This window comes from Oncorhynchus masou, chromosome 22 (assembly GCF_036934945.1).
Source record: "Oncorhynchus masou masou isolate Uvic2021 chromosome 22, UVic_Omas_1.1, whole genome shotgun sequence".
In the NCBI taxonomy this organism is placed as follows: domain Eukaryota; kingdom Metazoa; phylum Chordata; class Actinopteri; order Salmoniformes; family Salmonidae; genus Oncorhynchus; species Oncorhynchus masou.
In genome coordinates this window covers 38,611,052-38,633,497 of record NC_088233.1, presented here as the reverse complement: position 1 = coordinate 38,633,497, position 22,446 = coordinate 38,611,052, and the positions used below count along the sequence as shown (strand labels likewise).

Genomic DNA, 22,446 nt, shown 5'->3' with positions numbered 1-22,446 from the left:
ACATTGATAAGCGCCTAAATTGGAACTCAGTGGCTGTACTGTAACATGCTATACACTGCTATTCATGCTTGACCATTTCTACTCCCCTTTCTGGGATGGCTACAAGCCTCTGAGAATAGTATGGACGTATACAGGATGTTCAATATCTTCAATATCTCTCTCATTTTAATTTTTAATTTTACCTTTATTTAACTAGGTAAGTCAGTTAAGAACAAATTCTTATTTTCAATGACGGCCTAGGAACAGTGTGTTAACTGCCTGTTCAGGGGCAGAACGACAGATTTGTACCTTGTCAGCTCGAGGATTTGAACTTGCAACCTTCCGGTTACTAGTCCAACGCTCTAACCACTAGGCTACCCTGCCGCCCCCTCATCACTCAATACCTAGGTTTACTTCCACACATTCTACCATACTTTTGTCTGTACATTATACCTCAACGCTATTTTATCGCCCCCAGAAACCTCCTTTTACTCTCTGTTCTAGATGACCAATTCGCATAGCTTTTAGCCGTGCCCTTATCCTACTCCTCCTCTGACCCTCTGGTGATGTAGAGGTGAATCCAGGCCCTGCAGTGCCTAGCTCCACTCCTATTCCCCAGGCGCTCTCTTTTGATGACTTCTGTAACCGTAATAGCCTTGGTTTCATGCATGTTAACATTAGAAGCCCCCTCCCTAAGTTTGTTTCATTCAATGCTTTAGCACACTCTGCCAACCCGGATTTCCTAGCCGTGTCTGAATCCTGGCTTAGGAAGACCACTAAAAATTCTGAAATCTCCATCCCTAACAACAACACTTTCAGACAAGATAGAACGGCCAAAGGGGGCGGTGTTAGCCTGCAGAGTTCTGTCCTACTATCCAGGTCTGTACCCAAACCATTTGAACTTCTACTTTTAAAAGTCCACCTCTCCAAAAACAAGTCGCTCACCTTTGCCGCCTGCTATAGACCACCCTCTGCCCCCAGCTGTGCTCTGGACACCATATGTCAACTGATTGCACCCCCCATCTATCTTCAGAGCTCGTGCTGCAAGGCGACCTAAACTGGAACATGCTTAACACCCCGGACATCCTACAATCTAAGCTTGATGCCCTCAATCTCACACAAATTATCAATGAACCTACCAGGTACCACCCCAAAGCCGTACACACGGGCACACTCATAGATATCATCCTAACCAACTTGCCCTCTAAATACACCTCTGCTGTTTTCAACCAAGATCTCAGCGATCACTGCCTCATTGCCTGCATCCGTAATGGGTCAGCGGTCAAACGACCTCCACTCATCACTGTCAAACGCCCCCTGGAACACTTCAGCGAGCAGATCTTTCTCATCACCCTGGCCAGGGTATCCTGGAAGGATATTGATCTCATCCCGTCAGTAGAAGATGCCAGGTTATTTAAAAAAAATTGCCTTCCTCACCATCTTAACTAAACATGCCCCATTCAAGAAATTTAGAACCAGGAACAGATATAGCCCTTGGTTCTCTCCACTGCCCTTAACCAACACAAACATCCTATGGCGTTCTGCATTAGCATCGAACAGCCCCCGTGATATGCAACTTTTCAGGGAAGCTAGAAACCAATATACACAGGCAGTTAGAAAAGCCACGGCCAGCTTTTTCAAGCAGAAATTTGCTTCCTGCAACACAAACTCAAAAAGTTCTGTGACACTAAAGTCCATGGAGAATAAGAACACCTCCTCCCAGCTTCCCACTGCACTGAGGATAGGAAACTCTGTCACCACCGATAAATCCACTATAATTGAGAATTTCAATAAGCAATTTTCTATGGCTCGCCATGCTTTCCACCTGGCTACCCCTACCCCGGTCAACAGCACTGCACCCCCCACAGCAACTCGCCCAAGCCTTCCCCATTTCTCCTTCTCCCAAATCCAGTCCGCTGATGTTCTGAAAGAGCGGCAAAATCTGGACCCCTGCAAATCAGCCGGGCTAGACAATCTGGACCCTTTCTAAAATTATCTGCCGAATTGTTGCAACCCCTATTACTATCCTGTTCAACTCCTCTTTAGTGTCGTCTGAGATTCCCAAAGATTGGAAAGCAGCTGCGGTCATCCCCCTCTTCAAAGGGGGGGACACTCTTGACCCAAACTGCTACAGACCTATATTTATCCTACCATGCCTTTCTAAGGTCTTCGAAAGCCAAGTCAACAAACAGATTACCGACCATTTCGAATCCCACCATACCTTCTCCGCTATGCAGTCTGGTTTCAGAGCTGGTCATGGGTGCACCTCAGCCACGCTCAAGGTCCTAAACGATATCTTAACCTCCATCGATAAGAAACAATACTGTGCAGCTGTATTCATTGACCTGACCAAGGCTTTCGACTCTGTCAATCACCACATCCTCATCGACAGACTCAATGGCTTTGGTTTCTCAAATGATTGCCTCGCCTGGTTCACCAACTACTTCTCTGATAGAGTTCAGTGTGTCAAATCGGAGGGCCTGTTGTCCGGCCCCTGGCAGTCTCTATGGGGGTGCCACAGGTTTCAATTCTTGGACCGACTCTCTTCTCTGTATACATCAATGATGTCGCTCTTGCTGCTGGTGAGTCTCTGATCCACCTCTACGCAGACGACACCAATCTGTATACTTCTGGCCCTTCTTTGGACACTGTGTTAACAACCCTCCAGGCAAGCTTCAATGCCATACAACTCTCCTTCCGTGGCCTCCAATTGCTCTTAAATACAAGTAAAACTAAATGCATGCTCTTCAACCGATCGCTGCCTGCACCTGCCCGCCTGTCCAACATCACTACTCTGACTTAGAATACGTGGACAAATACAAATACCTTGGTATCTGGTTAGACTGGAAACTCTCCTTCCAGACCCACATCAAACATCTCCAATCCAAAATTAAATCTAGAATTGGCTTCCTATTTCGCAACAAAGCATCCTTCACTCATGCTGCCAAACATACCCTTGTAAAACTGACCATCCTACCAATCCTCGACTTCGGTGATGTCATTTACAAAATAGCCTCCAATACCCTACTCAATAAATTGGATGCAGTCTATCACAGTGCCATCCGTTTTGTCACCAAACCCCATATACTAACCACCATTGCGACCTGTACGCTCTCGTTGGCTGGCCCTCGCTTCATACTCGTCGCCAAACCCACTGGCTCCATGTCATCTCCAAGACCCTGCTAGGTAAAGTCCCCCCTTATCTCAGCTCGCTGGTCACCATAGCATCATCCACATGTAGCACGCGTACCAGCAGGTATATCTCTCTGGTCACCCCCAAAACCAATTCTTTCTTTGGCCGCCTCTCCTTCCAGTTCTCTGCTGCCGAAGACTGGAACGAACTACAAAAATCTCTGAAACTGGAAACGCGTATCTCCCTCACTAGCTTTAAGCACCAGCTGTCAGTGCCCATCTATAATTTAGCCCAAACAACTACCTCTCCCCCTACTTTATTTATTTTGCACCCCATTATTTCTATCTCCACTTTGCACATTCTTCCACTGCAAATCTACCATTCCAGTGTTTTACTTGCTGTATTGTATTTACTTCGCCACATGACCTTTTTTTTTGCCTTTACCTCCCTTGTCTCACCTCATTTACTCACATTGTATATGGACTTATTTTTCTACTGAATTATTGACTGTTTGTTTTACTCCATGTGTAACTCTGTTGTTGTATGTGTCGAACTGCTTTGCTTTATCTTGGCCAGGTCGCAATTGTAAATGAGAACTTTTTCTCAACTTGCCCACCTGGTGAAATAAATAAATAAAAATAAATGTTGTTCCCACTGTGACAATCAGAACTTACCCAAACCAAAAACTGTGGATCGATGGCAGCATGCAACAGATTCATGAATGACGCAATCGGCATCACACTGCACACTATCCCATCTGGACAAGAAAAATGCCAACGTGAAACCCTCAAACTTCTACAGTTGCACCCTTGAGAGAGTGCTGTTGGGCTGTATCACCACCTGGTATGGCAATTGCACCGTCCACAACCGCAGGGCTCTCCAGAGGGTATGGAGGTCATCCCAACTCATCACTGAGGACACACTGCCTGCCTCCAGGACATCTACAGTACCCGGTGTCACTGGAAGGCCAAGAAGATCATCAAGGACCTCAGCCACCTGAGCCACAGCCTGTTCACCCCGCTACCATCTAGAAGGCGGGGACCGCACAGGTCCATCAAAGATGGGACCGAGAGACTGAAAAACAGCTTCCATCTCCAGGCCATCAGACTGTTAAATAGTCACCACTAGCCGGCCTACGCCCAGCCCCCTACCCTGAATTTAGTCACTGTTACTAGCCGACTACCACCCGGTACTCTACCGTACATCTCAGACTGCTGCCCTATGTACATAGTCAATGTACATTGTCACACTGTCACTTTAATAATGTACTTTAATAATACTGCTTTACCCACTTCATATGTATTTACTGTATTCTAAAGGCTCATCCTATATAACTACTGCTGTACACACCTTCACTATTCATATACTGTCTATACACACCATCTACAGTACATTATTCAGTATTCAGACCCCTTGACTTTTTCAACATTTTGTTACGTTACAGCCTCATTCAGCAGTCTACACACAATACCCCATAATGACACAGTTAAAACAGTTTTTTAGAAATGTTTGCAAATGTATTAAAAATAAACAAATATCTTATGTACCTAAGTATTCAGACCCTTTGCTATGAGACTTCAAATTGAGCACCGTTGCATCTAGTTTCCATTGATCATCCTTGAGATGTTTCTACAATTTGATTGGAGTCTACCTGTGGTAAAGTCAATTGATTGGACATTATTTGGATAGGCACATACCTGTCTATATAAGGTCCCTCAGTTGACAGTGCATGTCAGAGCAAAAACCAAGCCACGAAGTCGAAGGATTTGTCCGTAGTGCTCTGAGACAGGATTGTGTTAAGGCACAGATCTGGGGAAGGGTACCAAAAAATGTCTGCATCATTGAAGGTCTTCAAGACCACAGTGGTCACCATCATTCTTAAATGGAAGAAGTTTGGAACCACCAAGATGAGCAATTGGGGGAGAAGGGCCTTGGTCAGGGAGGTGACTAAGAACCCGATGGTCACTGACAGAACTCTAGAGTTCCTCTGTGGAGATGGGAGAACCTTCAGAAGGACCACCATCTCTCCACTAATCAGGCCTTTATGATAGAGTGGCAAGACTGAAGCCAATCCTCAGTAAAAGGCACATGACAGCCCGCTTGGAGTTTTCCAAAAGGCACCTAAAGAACTCTCAGACCATGAGAAACAAGATTCTCTGGTCTGATGAAACCAAGATTTAACTATTTGGCCTGAATGCCAAGCATCAAATCTGGAGGAAACCTGCCACCATCCCTACAGTAAAGCATGGTGGTGGCAGCATCATGCTGTGGGGATGTTTTTCAGCGGAAGGGACTGGGAGACTAGTCTGGATCGAGGGAAAGATGAATGGAGCAAAGTACAGTGATCCTTGATGAAAACCTGCTCCAGAGCTCTCAGGACATTCGAATGGGGCGACGGTCCAACTTCCAACAGGAGTGAACGCAGGAGTGAGAAAGACACCCCACAAGTCCTCAACTGGCAGCTTCATTAAATAGTACCCGCAAAACACCAGTCTCAACGTCAACAGTGAAGAGGCGACACCTGGATGCTCGCCTTCTAGGCAGAGTTCCTCTGTCCTGTATTCTTTTGCCCATCTTAATAATTTATTTTATTGGCCAGTCTGAGATATGGCTTTTTTTCTTTGCAACTCTGGCCAGCATCCCGAAGTCGCGTCTTCACTGTTGATGTTTGGACTGGTGTTTTGTGGGTACTATTTAATGAAGCTGCCAGGTGAGGACTTGTGAGGTGTCTGTTTCTCAAACTAGACACGCTAATGCGTCCTCTTGCTCAGTTGTGCACCGGGTCCTCCCACTCTTTCTATTCTGGTTAGGGCCAGTTTGCGCTGTTCTGTGAAGGGAGTAGTACACAGCTTTGTACAAAATCTTCAGTTTCTTGGTAATTTCTCACATGGAATAGCCTTCATTTCTCAGAACAAGAATAGACTGATGACTTTCAGAAGAAAGGACTTTGTTTCTGACCATTTTGAGCCTGTAATCAAACCCACAAATGCTGATGCTCCAGATGCTCAACTACTCTAAAGAAGGCCAGGTTTATTGCTTCTTTAATCAGGACAAACTTTTTCAGCTCTGCTAACATAATTTCTAAAGGGTTTTCTAATGATCAGTTAGCTAATCCAAGTTTATAATTTTAAAAAGCTAACACAACGTGCCATTGGAACACAGGAGTGATGGTTGCTGATATGGGTCTCTGTACACCTATGTAGATGTTCCATTTAAAAAATGGCAGCTACAATAGTCATTTAAAACATTAACAACGTCTACAATGTATTTCTGATCAATTTGATATTTTAATGGACAAAAAAGGTGCTTTACTTTCAAAAACAAGTACATTTCTAAGTGACTCCAAACTTTTGAAAGGTAGTGTATATGGACGTGCGATGTCAGAGCGGAACGGACTAAGATAAAGTAGAATAGTATAGAATACAGTACATATGAGATGAGTAATGCAAGCTATGTAAACATTAACGTGACTAGTGTTCCATTCCTTAAAGTGGCCAGTGATTTCTAGTCTATACCTATAGGCAGCAGCCTCTAATGTGCTAGTGATGGCTGTTTAACAGTCTGATGGGCCTTGAGATAGAAGCTGTTTTTCAGTCTCTTGGTCCCAGCTTTGATGCACCTGTACTGACCTCGCCTGCTGGATGATAGCGGGGTGAACAGGCAGTGGACCGGGTGGTTGATGTCCTTGATGGTCTTTTTGGTCTTCCTGTGACATTGGGTGCTGTAGGTATCCTGGAGGGTGGATAGTTTGCCCTTTAATCCGTTGGGGCAGACCGCACCTGCCTCTGGAGAGCCTTGCAGGTGCAAACAGTGCAGTTGCCTTACCAGGCGGCGATACATCCTGACAGTATGCTTTCAATTGTGCATCTGTAAAAGTTTGTGGGTTTTAAGTGACAAGCCAGATTTCTTTAGCCTCCTGAGGTTTAAGAGTCTCTGTTGCGCCTTCTTCACCACACTCTGAGGCGGCAGGTAGCGTAGTGGTTAGGGCGTTGGACTAGTAACCGAAAGGTTGCAAGATCGAATCCCTGAGCTGACAAGGTAAAAATCTGTTGTTCTGCCCCTGATCAAGGCAGTTAACCCACTGTTCCTAGGCTATCATTGTAAATAAGAATTTGTTCTTAATGGACTTGCCTAGTTAAATAAAGGTAAAATATGTATTTTTTAAAACTCTGTCTGGGTGGTCCATTTCAGTTTGTCAGTGATGTGTACACCAAGGAACTTGAAGCTTTCCACCTTCTCCACTGTGGTCCACTCAATGTAGATAGGGGGGTGCACCCTCCGCTGTTTCTTGAAGTCCACGATCATCTCCTTTTTTTTTTGACTTTGAGTTAAAGGTTGTTTTCCAGGCACTACACTCCCAGAGCCCACACCATCTCCCTGTAGGCTCTCATCATCGTTGGTAATCAAGCCTACTACTGTTGTCGTCTGCAAACTTGATGATTTGAGTTGGAGGCATGGGTGAAAAGGGAGTACAGGAGGGGGCTTAGCACGCACTCTTGTGGGGCTGCAGTGTTGAGGATCAGCGAAGTGGAGGTGATGTTTCCTACCTTCACCACATGGGGTTGGCTGTCAGGAAGTTGAAGACCCAGTTGCACAGGATGGGGTTGAGACCCGTGGCCTCAAGCTTAATGATGAGCTTGGAGGGTACTATGGCGTTGAATGCTAAGCTATAGTCAATGAACAGTGTTCTTACATAGGTATTCCTCTTGTCCAAATGGGATAGGGCAGTGTGCAGAGTGATGGCGATTGCATTGTCTGTGGATCTATTGGGGCGGTAAGCAAATTGAAGTGGGTCTAGGGTGGCAGGTAAGGTTGAGGTGATCCTTGACTCGTCCCTCAATGCACTTCATGATGAATACTTATTGACTCAATACATTTCAGCTTTTTATAAATGAAAAAAAACAATTCCACTTTGACATTATGGGGTATTGTGTGTTAAGGCCATTATTAAGACAAAATCATAATTTAATCCATTTTAAATTCAGGCTCTAACACAACAAAATGTGGAAAAAGCCCAGGGGTGTGTCTTACGTCAGTGTGTCGCTTAGGAGTGACACGATCTGATGTAAGACGATGCCCACAGAGGACAGGAATCCTTGGGGCATGTTTCCACACCCTGGAAAAAATCTTTAATTTCCTCAGTGACAAGGGTTCATTCCATATAAATAGAATGACTCATTCTTATTCTATAGTTCATTTATCTAATGTCTTGTGATTTTAAGAGGTTAATATCCCATGGTAACTGCCACTGAGGTTCTGTGTTTGTTGATTGTGTCTATAGGGGAAAGGAGCTCCAGACGTACTGGGACTACAAGCAGGTGGCTCAGTCGTACCAGCAGGCCTCGCTGCAGCTGCGCTCACAGGCCTTCCCACTGTGGCTCCGCAGTGATCGCGACCTGCTGCAGTTTCACTGAAACACAGCACAACTGTGTACTAACCAGAAACCGGCTAGTACAGAATGCTGTGTGATTATTAGAGGGACAAAGCCAAAAACATGTGAAAGGACACAAACATACTGTCAGGAAGCATTATTTTACTTGTGGATGTGCCAAGGAGACCAAATTTGTCAGGACATGCAAAGACATGAGTTTAGAAAGGGCTTGGAGCTCACATAGTCAGTATCCCCATGTAGCCAACTCAGATATAAATCACTTGGCTTGGAATGTGTTAAAATTCCACTAGAACAATGCATGACCTGTTTTTCAAATTTATTTATCTGTTCATTCTCATTATGTTCATGAGATCTGCGTCATTGATTTGTGTGACAGTCTTTGTTCCTGTATGTCCAGAATGTTATGTTATATTATTACAGTATTACTTCTGAATATGTTTCTGTTGCTAAAAATGGATTGGTTGTTTTGAATGAGAACAGATAGAGTAATTTAGTGTTTTTATTGATTAGGTAGTCCAGCTACCTTTCATATATTCAAAATGTTTGGTATATACTGTCTTTAAAGATAAACAAATCCAACATTGTTAAATTAAAACAAAGTTATTACAGTATAACTGATTATCTTTAACTGCTAATAGTACTGCAATAACATTGCCAAACGTATTTTTCCTTTTCCATCCATCACTACCACAGAGAGGCGGCTGCCTACTTAGACTTGATATCATTGGCCACTTTAATAAATAGAACGCTATTCACTTTAATAATGCCACTTTAAGAATGTTTACATATCTCGCATTATGTTCAACTATACATCTCATATGTGCAGTTGGAAGTCGGAAGTTTACATGCACTTAGGTCGGAGTCATTAAAACTCATTTTTCAACCACTCCACAAATTTCTTGTTAACAAACTATAGTTATTTTAAGTTGGTTAGGACATCTATTTCATGCATGTCACAAGTAATTTTTCCAATAATTGTTTACAGACAGATTATTTCACTTATAATTCACTCTATCACAATTCCAGTGGGTCAGAGGTTTACATACACTAAGTTGACTGTGCATTTGAACAGCTTGGAAAATTATGTAATGCATGGTTTTAGAAGCTTCTGATAGGCTAATTGACCTGTGGATGTATTTCAAGGCCTTTTTCTTGACATCATGGGAAAATCAAAAGAAATCAGCCAAGACCCCAGAAAAAAAACTGTAGACCTCCACCAGTCTGGTTCATCCTTGGGAGCAATTTCCAAATGCATGAAGGTACCATGTTCATCTGTACAAACAATAGTACGCAAGTATAAACACCATTGGACCACACAGCCGTCATACCGCTCAGGAAGGAGACTCGCTCTGTCTCCTAGAGATGAACGTACTTTGGTGAGAGGAGTGCAAATCAATCCCAGAACAACAGCAAAGGACCTTGTGAAGATGCTGGAGGAAAGAGGCACAAAAGTATCTATATCCACAGTAAAATGAGCCCTATATCGACATAACCTGAAAGCCGCTCAGCAAGGAAGAAGCCACTGCTCCAAAACAGCCATAAAAAAAAAGCCAGACTACGGTTTGCAACTGCACATGGGGACAAAGATTGTACTTTTTGGAGAAATGTCCTCTGTTCTGATGAAACGAAAATAGAATTGTTTGGCCATAATGACCATCGTTATGTTTGGAGGAGAAAGGGGGGACGCTGGCAAGCCGAAGAATACCATCCCAACCGTGAAGCACGGGGGTGGCAGCATCATGTTGTGGGGGTGCTTTGCTGCAGGAGGGACTGGTGCACTTCACAAAATAAATGGCAACATGAGCAAGGAAAATTATGTGGATATATTGAAGCAACATCTCAAGACATCAGTCAGGAAGTTAAAGCTTGGTCGCAAATGGGGTCTTCCAAATGGACAATGACCCCAAGCATACTTCCAAAGTTGTGGCAAAATGGCTGAAGGACAACAAAGTCAAGGTATTGGAGTGGCCATCAAAGGAGGCCTACAAACCTGACTCAGTTACACCAGCTCTGTCAGGAGGAATGGGCCAAATTTCACCCAACTTATTGTGGAAAGCTTGTGGAAGCCTACCCAAAACGATTGACCCAAGTTCAACAATTTAAAGGTAATGCTACCAAATACTAATTGAGTGTATGTAAACTTCTGACCCACTGGGAATGTGATGAAAGAAATAGAATCTAAAATAAATAATTCTTTCTACATTCTTAAAATAAAGTGGTGATCCTAACTGACCTAAGATGGAATTTCTACAAGGATGAAATGCCAGGAATTGTGAAAAACTGAGTTTAAATGTATTTGGGTAAGGCGTATGTAAACGTACGACTTCAACTGTATATACTGTATTCTACGCTATCTATTGCATCTTAGCCGCTCCATCACTGCTTATCCATACATTTATATATTCTTATCCCTTTCCTTTACTAGATTGTGTGTTTTCGGTTTTGTTGTGGAATTGTTACATATTACCTGTTAGATACTGCTACACTGTCAGATCTACAAGCATAAGCGTTTCGCTACACTCGCAACATCTGCTAACCATGTGTATGTGACCAGTAAGATTTGATCAAATGTACAATTTATAGTTTCAATAGGATACTGAACTCAGCAAAAAAAAACGTCCTCTCACTGTCAACTGCGTTTATTTTCAGCAAACTAAACGTGTAAATATTTGTATGAACATAAGATTCAACTACTGAGACATAAACTGAACAAGTTCCACAGATATGTAACAGAAATGGAATAATGTGTCCGTGAACAAAGGGGGTCAATGCGATGTGCAATGTTGCCCCACTCTTCCACCAAGGCACCTGCAAGTTCCCAAACATTTCTGGGGGGAATGGCCCTCACCCTCACCCTCCGATGCAACAGGTCCCAGACGTGCTCAATGGGATTGAGATCCGGCTCTTCGCTGGCCATGGCAGAACACTGGCATTCCTGTCTTGCAGGAATTAACGCATAGAACGAGCAGTATGGCTGGTGGCATTGTCATGCTGGTGGCATTGTCAGGATGAGCCTGCAGGAAGGGTACCACACTAGGGAGGAGGATGTCTTCCCTGTAACGCACAGCGTTGAGATTGCCTGTAATGACAACAAGCTCAGTCCGATGATGCTGTGACACACTGCCCCAGAAAATCCCCAAATCGGTCCTGCTCCTGAGTACAGGCCTCGGTGTAATGCTCATTCCTTCGACGATAAACGCGAATCCGACCATCACCCCTGGTGAGACAACCGTGACTCGTCAGTGAAGAGCACTTTTTTCCAGTCCTGTCTGGTCCAGCGACGGTGGGTTTGTGCCCATAGGCAATGTTGCCGATGATGTCTGGTGAGGACCTGCCTTCCAACAGGCCTACAAGCCCTCAGTCCAGCCACTGTCCGCAATAGGCTGAGAGTCTGAGCACTGATGGAATGTGCGTTCCTGGTGTAATTTGAGTAGTTGTTGCCATCCTGTACATGTCCCGCAGGTGTGATGTTCAGATGTACCGATCCTGTGCAGGTGTTGTTACACGTGGTCTGCCACTGCGAGGACGATCAGCTGTCCGTCCTTTCTCCCTGTAGCGCTGTCTTAGGTGTCTCGCAGTACGGACATTGCAATATATTGCCCTGGCCACATCTGCAGTCCTCATGCCTCCTTGCAGCATACCTAAGTCACGTTCACGCAGATGAGCAGGGACCCTGGGCATCTTTCTTTTGGTGTTTTTCAGAGTCAGTAGAAAGGCCTCTTTAGTGTCCTAAGTTTTCATAACTGTGATCTTAATTGCCTACCATCTGTAAGCTGTTACTGTCTTAACGACCGTTCCACAGGTGCATGTTCATTAATTGTTTATGGTTCATTGAACAACATGGGAAACAGTGTTTGAACCCTTTACAATGAAAATCTGTGAAGTTATTTGGATTTTTACAAATTTACTTTGAAAGACAGGGTCCTGAAAAGGGACATTTCTTTTAGTAATACAGTTTAGTAATACAAATGAATCTGTAACATGATTTAATGTTGAGGTTTTTCTTCCACACATCTCTCTATTTTGATAGTGATACAATCAAGCTTTTCTGGGAAAAAATGAGGGGGTTGTGTCAACTCTAAAGTGAAGGCCTACAACCAAATGTGTGTTTTCCACTGTACGCCACACACAGAAAGCTGTCCTTGTCTCTCTCTTTCTCATACAGCTGGCCCATTGTCAGACTGCAAGGCAGTGAAAGACATTGGTCAAGCATTTTGAACATACAGTTTCAAGAACACACAAATATTTAACACATACATTCTTCTCCATCCAAACACACTCAGAACCCAAACCGATGCAAATGCATTCACTCCTATACTAGTCTCGCAATGCTATACTCCCAAGTCTCGTGGGAAAGCTGAAAATCAAGGTTCCTCTTATATGTGCACCACACAGAATACACATGCAGCAAATCATCTGAGTCAACTGTGATTTGTTAGAAAATGTCTTCAAACATCAGAATGGCATTGTCTAGGAAAGATGAAGCAATTGCATAAGGAGGCCAAGTTATTCATCTAATTCCAAGGCCTATTCAATCAAACCCGTAACCATGTGTACTGTCTACCCCAGTAATGCATTAGTACGTACAGTGCCTTCAGAAAGTTATTCCACATTTTGCCTGGATTAAAAGGATTTTGTATCTCACCCATCTACACACATGACCTCATAATGACAGTGAAAACATGTTTTATATATTTTTAGCACATTTATTAAATTTAATACAGACATGTCTAATTTACACATGTTTTCACACCCCTGAGTCAAAACTTTATAGAAGCACCTTTGGCAGCGATTAAAGCTGTGAGTCTTTCTGGGTAAGTCTCTAAGAGCTTGTATTGTACTGGATTGTACAACATTTGCACATGTTTTTTTTAATTCTTTGAACTCTGTAAAGTTTGTTGTTGATCATTGCTCGACAGCCATTTTCAAGTCTTGCCATGGATTTTAAAGACGATTTTAGTCAAAGCTCTAACTAGGCCACTCAGGAACATTCATTGTCATCTTGGTAAGGACCTCAAGTGTATATTTGTCCTTGAGTACAGGCCTCGGTGTTTTAGGTTATTGTCCTGCTGAAATGTGAATTTCCAGGTTTTCCTCTACGATTTTAGCCTGTGCCTTGCTCTATTCTGTTTTTTTTTTAGGATAAAAACACCCCAGTCCCTCTAACGAGTATACTCATAACATGATGCAGCCACCACCCTGCTTGAAAATATGAAGTGGTACTCAATTATGTGTTGTGATGGATTTGGCCTAAATATAACGCTTTGTATTCAGGACATAAAGTTCATTTCTTTGCTTCCTTCTTTTCAGGATGTTTTGGAATATTTTTTGTTCTGTACAGGTGTCCTTTTCACTCTGTCATTTAGATTAGTATTGTTGGCTCCTGAGTGGCACAGCGGTCTAAGGCACTGCATCTCAGTGCTAAAGGCGTCACTACATACCATGCTTCGATCCCCGGCTGTATCACAACCGTCCCTGATCGGGAGTCCCATAGGGCGGTGTACAATTGGCCCAGCGTCGTCCAGGTTAATGGAGGATTTGGCCGGGGTAGGCCGTCATTGTAAAATAAGAATTTGTTCTTAGCTGACTTGCCTAGTTAAATTAAATAAACTACAATGTTGTTGATCCATCCTCAGTTGTTTTCCTATCACAGCCATTAAACTACGTAACTGTTTTAAAGTCACCATTGGCCTCATGGTGAAAGCACTGAGTGGTTTCCTTTCTCTCCGGCAACTGAGTCAGGAAGGATGCCTGTATCTTTGTGGTGACTTGGTGTATTGATACGCCATACAAAGTGAAATAACTTAATCATCCTCAAATGGACATTCAATGTATGCTTTTTTTTTACCCATCTACCAATAGGTGCCCTTTGCAAGGCATTTGTGAACATCCCTGGTCTTTCTGTTTTGAATTCACTGCTTGACTGAGGGACCTTACAGATAATTGTTGGGTACAGTGTTGGGTGCATGTGTTGGGTACAAAGATGAGGTAGTGTCAAACTAGTATTTTTTTATTTATATTCTTGCACGAAGTGTGAGTCCATGTAACTTATTGTGACTTGTTCAGCAAATCTTTACTCCTGAAGTTACACTACATGTACAAAGTATGTGGACACCCATTCAAATTAGTGGATTTTGCTATTTCAGCCAAATACCCATTGCCCTGAAATACCCATTGCTGACAGGTGTATCAAATTGAGCACACAGCATTGTGATCTCCATAGACAAACATTGGCAGTAGAATGGCCTAACTGGCCATTCTACACACCTCCGGGCTCTGTAAGGGCCATTTTACCAAAAAATAGAGTGATGGAGTGCTGTATCAGATGACCTGGCATCCACAATCCCCCGACCTCAACCAAATAGAGATGGTTTGGGATGAGTTGGACCACAGAGTGAAGGAAAAGCAGCCAACAAGTGCTCGGCATATTTAGTAACTCCTTCAAGACTGTTGGAAAAGAATTCCAGGTGAAGCTGGTTGAGAAAATACCGAAAGTGTGCAAAGCTGTCATCAAGGCAAATGGTGGCTTTTTGAAGAACCTCAAATATATAATATACTTTGATTTGTGTAACACTTTTTTGGATACTACATGATTCCATATGTGTTATTTCATAGTTTTGATGTCTTCACTTTTATTCTACAATGTAGAAAATAGTAAAAAATAAACCCTTGAATGAGTAGGGGTTCTAAAACTTTTGACCGGTAGTGTATGTGTGGAATTATTTTTGATCAGAATGGCCCACAGCGCATTCATCACAAAGCCCACTGATATTGCAAAGTACTTTAATGACTTTTTCATTGGCAAGATAAGCAAATTCGGGATGACATGCCTGCAACAAACATTAACACTACACATCCAAGTACATATCGGACCCAATTGTGAAAGACAAGAATTGAACTTTTGAATTCCGTAAAGTCAGTGTGGAAGAGGTGAATTTTTTTTTTCTGTCAACAATGACAAGCCACCAGGGTCTGAAAATCTAGATGGAAAATTACTGAGGATAATAGCAGACGATATTGCCACATCAATTTAAGCCTAGTAGAGAGCGTATGCCCTCAGGCCTGGAGGGAAGCTAAAGTCATTCCGCTATCCAAGAATAGTAAAGCCCCATTTACTGGCTCAAATAGCAGACCAATCAGCCTGTTACCAACCCGTAGTAAACTTCTGGAAAAAAATTGTTTCACCAGATACAATGCTAGTTTACAGTAAACAAATTAACAGCATTTCAGCATTCTTATAGGGAAGGACACTCAACAAGCACAGCACCTACATAAATGACTGATGGTTGGCTGAGAGAAATTGCTGATAAAATGATTGTGGGGGCTGTCTTCTTAGACTAAAGTGCAGCTTTTGCCATTATTGATTATAGTCTGCTGCTGGAAAAACTTGTGTTATGACTTTACACTCCCTGCTATAATGTGGATAAAGACTTACTTGTCTGACAGAACACAGAGGGTGTTCTTTAATGGAAGCATATCAAATATAATCCAGTTAGAATCAGGAATTCCCCAGGGTAGCTGTTTAGGCCCCTTGCTTTTTTCAATTTTTACTAATGACATGCCACTGACTGAGTAAAGCCAGAGTTTCGATGTATGCGGATGACTCAACACTATACACGTCAGCTACTACAGCGACTGAAATGACTGCAACACTCAACCAAGAGCTGCAGTTAGTTTCAGAGTGGGTGGCAAGGAACAAGTTGGCCTTAAATATTTCTAAAACTAAAAGCATTGTATTTGGAGCAAAACACTCACTAAACCCTAAACCTCTACTAAATATTGTAATACATAATGTGGAAATTGAGCAAGTTGAGATGACTAAACAGTTTGGAGTAACACTAGATTGTAAACTGTCATGGTCAAAACAAATTGATGCAGTAGTAACTAAGATGGGGAGAAGTCTGTCCACAATAAAGCAATTCTCTACTTTCTTAAAATCACTATCAACAAGGCAGGTCCTACAGGCCCGAGTTTTGTCGCACCTTGACTACTGTTCAGTTGTGTGGTCAGGTGCCACAAAAAAGGACTTAGGAAAATTGCAATTGGCTCAAAACAGGGCAGCACGGCTGGCCCTTGGATGTACACAGAGAGCTAATATTAATAATATGCATGTCAATCTCTCCTGGCTCAAAGTGGAGGAGAGATTGACTTCATCACTACTTGTATTTATGAGAGGTATTGACATGTTGAATACACCGAACTGTCTGTTTGAACTACTTGCGCACAGCTCTGACACCCATGCATACCCCACAAGAATGCCACGAGGTCTCTTCACAGTCCCCAAGTCCAGAACAGACTGTGGGAGGTACACAGTACTACATAGAGCATGGAACTCTATTCCACATCAAGTAACTGACGCAAGCAGTAAAATTAGATTTAAAAAACACAGCGGGGACTATGAAGCAACACACATTGGCACACACACACACGATAACATACACACTAGACATACACATGGATTTAGTACTGTAGATATGTGGTAGTGGTGGAGTAGGGGCCTGAGGGCACACAGTGTGTTGTGAAATCTGTGAATGTATTAATGTATTAAAATTGTATAAACTGCCTTCATTTTGGAAGAGTAGCTGCTGCTTTGGCAGGAACTAATGGGGATCCATAATAAATACAAAATACAAATACATTAAAAAAAAACGTTTTAAATCGCATTGCCTATAGTTGGAAGAAAAGGCAGCGGCACAATATTTCAAAATACAATTGGGGGAAACAGTTTGGAAAGCAAATGGTTATTGCTGTAAATAGAAGACAATGAAAGGACTAATCTGTATTTTAGTCATCAAAATTCTCAACTTAATTGAGCATTAGTATAGCTTATCAAATTGTCACAAGCAGAGAGCATTGGCAATATCCCTGGTGAGTGCCTACAGCGCATATTCACTATTTATCATTGTTTAGCTCTACTCAAGTTTTTTTGGGACAATAATTTCTTCCTCCAGTTTAGATGGACGTCATATTATATTTGTGTCTCCCCTTTTAGTAGGCCTATTATATGGAGAACATAATTTGTATTAATATATTTGTCACTGTCAGCAGAATAGTTAGGCTATCCTTTAATTTGTCATGTTAATAAAAGATTCTGATAATGTCTCCAGTCATATATAAAGTTTTATTTTTTATAAAGGCCACATTTTTCCCATGCAAAGAAAGAAAGAAGGTAGGTATCTGTTATAGCCTAGACCTACCATATGCTTTTGGAAAGTATTCAGACCCCTTGACTTTTTCCACATTTTGTTATACTACAACCTTATTCTAAAATAGAAAATATAATTCTACACACTATAACCCATAATGACAAGCCAAAAACGGTTTATACATTTTTGCTAATTTATAAAAAAAACTAGATATCCTATTTACACAAGTATTCAGACCCTTTACTCAATATTTTGTTGATGCACCATTGGCAGCGATTACAGCCTAGAGGCTTCTTGGGTATGACGCTACAAGCTTGGCACACCTGTATTTCGGGAGTTTATCCCACTCTTCTCAGAAACTTGTCCCGAAGCCACTCCTGCGTTGTCTTGGCTGTGTGCTTAGGGTTGTTGACCTGTTGGAAGGTGAACCTTCACCCCAGTCTGAGGTCCTGAGCCCTCTGTACTTTGCTCCGTTCATTTTTGCCTCAACCCTGACCAGTCCCTGCCGCAGAAAAACATCCCCACAGCATGATGCTTTCACAGCCATGCTTCACCGTAAGGATTGTGCCAGGTTTCCTCCAGGCGTGATGCTTGGCATTCAGGACAAAGAGTTCAATCTTGGTTACATCAGACCAGATAATCTTGTTTATTATGGTCTGAGGCCTTTAGGTGCCTTTTGGCAAACTCCAAGCGGACCGTCATGTGCCTTTTACTGAGGAGTGGCTTCCGTCTGGCCCCTCTACTAGAAAGGCCTGATTGGTTGAGTGCTGCAGAGATGGTTGTCCTTTTGGAAGGTTCTCCCATCTCCACAGGGGAACTCTGAAGCTTTTTCATTGACCATCAGGTTTTTGGTCACCTCCCTGACCAAGGCCCTTCTCCCCCGATTGCTCAGTTTGGCCAGGTGCCGAGCTCAAGAAAGGGTCTTGGTGGTTCCAAACTTCTTCCATTTAAGAAAGACGGAGGCCAATGTGTTCTTGAGACCTTAAATGCTGAAGAAATCTTTTGGGTACCCTTCCACAGATCTGTACCTCGACACAATCCTGTCTCTGAGCTCTATGGGCAATTCCTTTGACGTCATGGCTTGGTTTTTGCTCTGACGTGTACTGTCAACTGTCGGACCTTATATAGACAGGTGTGTACCTTTCCAAATCATGTCCAATCAATTGAATTTACCACTGCTGGACTTCAATCAACTTGTAGAGACACCTCAAGGATGATCCATGGAAACAGGATGCACCTGAGCTTAATTTCGAGTCTCATGGCAAAGGGTCTGAATACTTATGTAAATAAGGTATTTCTGTTTTTTAATTTTGTTCATAAATTTGCAACAATTTCTAAAAACTTGTTTTTGCATTGTAATTATGGGTTATTGTGTGTAGATTGAGAAACAATTTATTTAATTAATTTTAGAATAAGGCTATAACGTAACAATGTGTAAAAATTCAACAGGTCTGAATACTTTCCGAATGCACTGTAGGTCCTTGTTTTATAGTCTACTAGGCATACATGTTGAAATGTTGAAGCTTCTTATTACGATAGCCTACTTCAAAACCAAAAAGTACTGTCATGAAAGTAGATGGGGTGTTTGTTAAATTATCTTTATAAACAAATAATTTACAGAGCGAATTTGGAGTAGCAGTTTTTTTTTCTGTGAACACAGCGATTTTTAGCGGAATAGGGAAAAGGACGTTGAGTTCCAGAGCAGTGCGGAAAAACTGTCATGTCTAGATGGAATCCAGCTTTTGTCAAATGTACATTAAAAGTGTTTTTCTTTTTCATATTAGCTAACTATTTTCCAAACCTTAACCTAATTCAAATCAAAGTTTATTTGTCATGTGCGCTGAATAGAATAGTTGTAGACCTTACAGTGAAATGTTTACTTACAGGCTCTAACCAATAGTGCAAATTCTCCCAACCTACCAGGTGATTTATCCAAACCTGCTGCATAAGTTCTCAAACTTGCTATGAAAGGTGAATTCGGACAAAACCTGGATACCTTCTGGCCATGACCCGCAAAGACCACTCCTTGTGCATGAGTGGGATTTCCGATTGTCCTTGCCTTCAGGGATCCTTGGGACAAACATGGTCTCTTTCTTGCTTTCTGGAGTAAGGCAGCTCCAAAATGCAGGTGTTTCTTTCTAGCTCAGTACTTTCTGAGGTGGAGGGGCAACCAGTGGAAAATGCAGAGCGGAGACATTGGTAATCTTCTCTAGTTGTGCCGTGATTGGCTCAGTGTTCTGTCACTCATGGGGACACTACCTCATCACAGAATGTACAGGGAGAGCTAGGCAGTTCAAGACCCCTTGGATGCTGACATAGGCTGTATTACAAAAACTTAACAGACACACCCTCTCCCCTCAGTCCTCAAATTAAGTGGACACTTCTGATGACGTATCATGAGGTCTGCCGAGTTTATACTTGCAGGGCGAGGGGTGAGGGAGGAAGGAATCCATATTGACGTGAAGGTTTTACGTTTTGGCTGAGTTTTCTTAGCGGATGTACAATCAAAGGGAATTGAATTATGGAGCATTTCAGGCCCCGAAGTGAACATAATTATACTCTCGCAAACTCCATTAGAAATGAGGGCTGAGGGGCTTACATTGCAATCTTCCCTTTCTTGGCTAATCATTTGGACCGACAACAAATATGGCTGCAGGGACTCTCCCAAGATCATAAGGCAAGGGAAGTGGACAAGGGTGTGTCTTTTATGAGTTTGAAGCGCAGCCATAGATTTACATTAGAAGTGCCCATCCAAGAAGGCTCAAGGTCATTGGCCACAGATGAAATTACGTCAAATCATGCTATATCTACCGTAGCTTTGATTGGACTGATCATGTCAATATTTTTTAAACTTATTTTTTTACTTATTTATTTTGTACTTAACACTTTTTTTGTTTTTATTCTTAAAACTGCATTGTTGGTTAAAGGCTTATGAGTAAGCATTTCACTGTAAGGTCTACACCTGTTGTATTCAGCATTTCACTGTAAGGTCTACACCTGTTGTATTTGTCACATGCACCGAATAACGATTTGATTTGATCCTACTTTCAAAATCTTAGCAAGCAAGCTGTCACATCTGTTCCTGCTACGCCCTCTGGTGATAGTCAGGTGTCTCCTTGACCGACAGTTCTTTCCCTGTTCTCTATCTCCCTCTCTGTTTAATTGTGTGGTTGGAGACAGGTGTGCTGGAGTCAGAGCAGATCCCTACCAGCTGCAACTCATCCATAAATCAAGACCTCTACATATACCCATTCCTGCCACTTCCACTCTGCCAGAATGTAATCTCTGCTCATTCAGTTATCATTCTAGCCTTTTGTCTATTCTCAAGATCCTGTTGCTCTGCTGTGCTCGTTTTCCTGCTTACACCATTTTTGTCCTCTCCTTGCAGTTACCTCTCTGGCTCCTGTCTCCTGTTCCACATCTCACCACCAACCACCTTGCTCTGGATATCACTCACCACCATTACCTTGGATTCCCCTCAGGACCTGTTCCCCTGTTCTACTCAGCCAACTCCAACCTCACTCTACACCCCTGGTTTTTGCAACTCATCTGAGCTACCCCGGTTCTGCACTCCCCATTTCTCTGTTCAATAAACATTTTTGTGCATTCATCCAGGCTTCCTCTTCTGAGTCCGCTCTTGGGTTCCCCCCTTCGCTCATCGTAACACAAGCAGTCATCATCATGAATCACGTAGACAATCTACTAGCAAATCCTTTTCAACCCTTGTCATATGAAGAGAAATTATAGACAAAACGTATCGGTGCTCATCGGCCATTGGACATTACACAAGTCGGAAATTTAAAATTCAACAATGAGTGATTCAGAAGTAAATCAGTGTCTAACTGCAAGTGTTGCAAAGCAATCACTATGTTGCTTCCCCTGCCTGCTATTCGGTTAAGAGGGTCTCTTTCTAGAGCTTCAACCTGAAGATAACTGGTTCAACATTGTTTTCCCGGTAGTCTTGAAAGCACCATAAATCCAGAGAATGACAGAGTTTGCCCACAAGAAGGACCGTAGCGCCACATTACTGTTCAAGTGAACATAGCACAACAACAGTCTATGGCTTGGTTGGCTGGAGTTTTTAACAATATTCTGGGCCCCCCTTTCACACCATCTGATATTGAGGACCTGAATGGCAGGGAGCTCGGCCCCAGTGATGTGATCGAGGGCAGCGCTGTTGCCATACCAAGCAGTGAGGAGGCCAGTCAAGATGGTCTCAATGGTGCAGCTGTAGAATCTTTTGAGGATTTGAGGGCCCATGCCAAAGCCTTTCAACCTCCTGAGGGGGAAGAGTCGCCGTTGTGCCTTCTTAACGACTGTGCGCCTGTGTGTGGACCATTTTAAGTCCTTAGTGATTTGGACACTGAGGATCTTGAAACTCTCAACCTGCTCCAGTGCAGTCCCATTAATATGGATGGGGGCGTGCTTGTCCCACCTTTCCTGTAAGCCCACGATCAGCTCATTGGTCTTGTTGAGGGAGATGTTGTCACGCCACCACACCTCCTACTTGTCTCATCGTCCGATGTGATCAAGCCAACCACCATTGTGTCGTCAGCAATCTTGATGGTGTTGAAGTTGAATGTGGCCACGCAGTCGTGGGTGAATAGGAGGGGACTAAGCACACACCCCTTTCAGGCCCCCTATGTTGAGGGTCAGTGTGGCAGAGATGATGTTGCCTACCCTACCACCTGGGGTCAGCCCCTCAGGAAGTCCAGTTTCCAGTTGCAGAGGGAGTTGTTCTGTCCCATGGTCCTGAGCTTGGAGGGGACAATAGTGTTGAACGCTGAGCTGTAGTC

At 42.9% G+C, this 22,446-nt stretch overlaps 1 protein-coding gene across 1 annotated transcript in view; it reads left to right on the top strand.

Moving 5' to 3' along the window:
- Nucleotides 1–9,364, top strand: part of adat1 (adenosine deaminase tRNA specific 1) — a 28,165-nt gene extending 18,801 nt beyond the window's left edge. The window contains 1 exon segment of the mRNA XM_064930123.1: nucleotides 8,394–9,364. Within this exon segment, the coding sequence (XP_064786195.1) occupies nucleotides 8,394–8,526 (133 nt within the window). The 3' untranslated portion in view covers nucleotides 8,527–9,364.
- The last annotated feature ends 13,082 nt before the right edge of the window (nucleotides 9,365–22,446 follow it).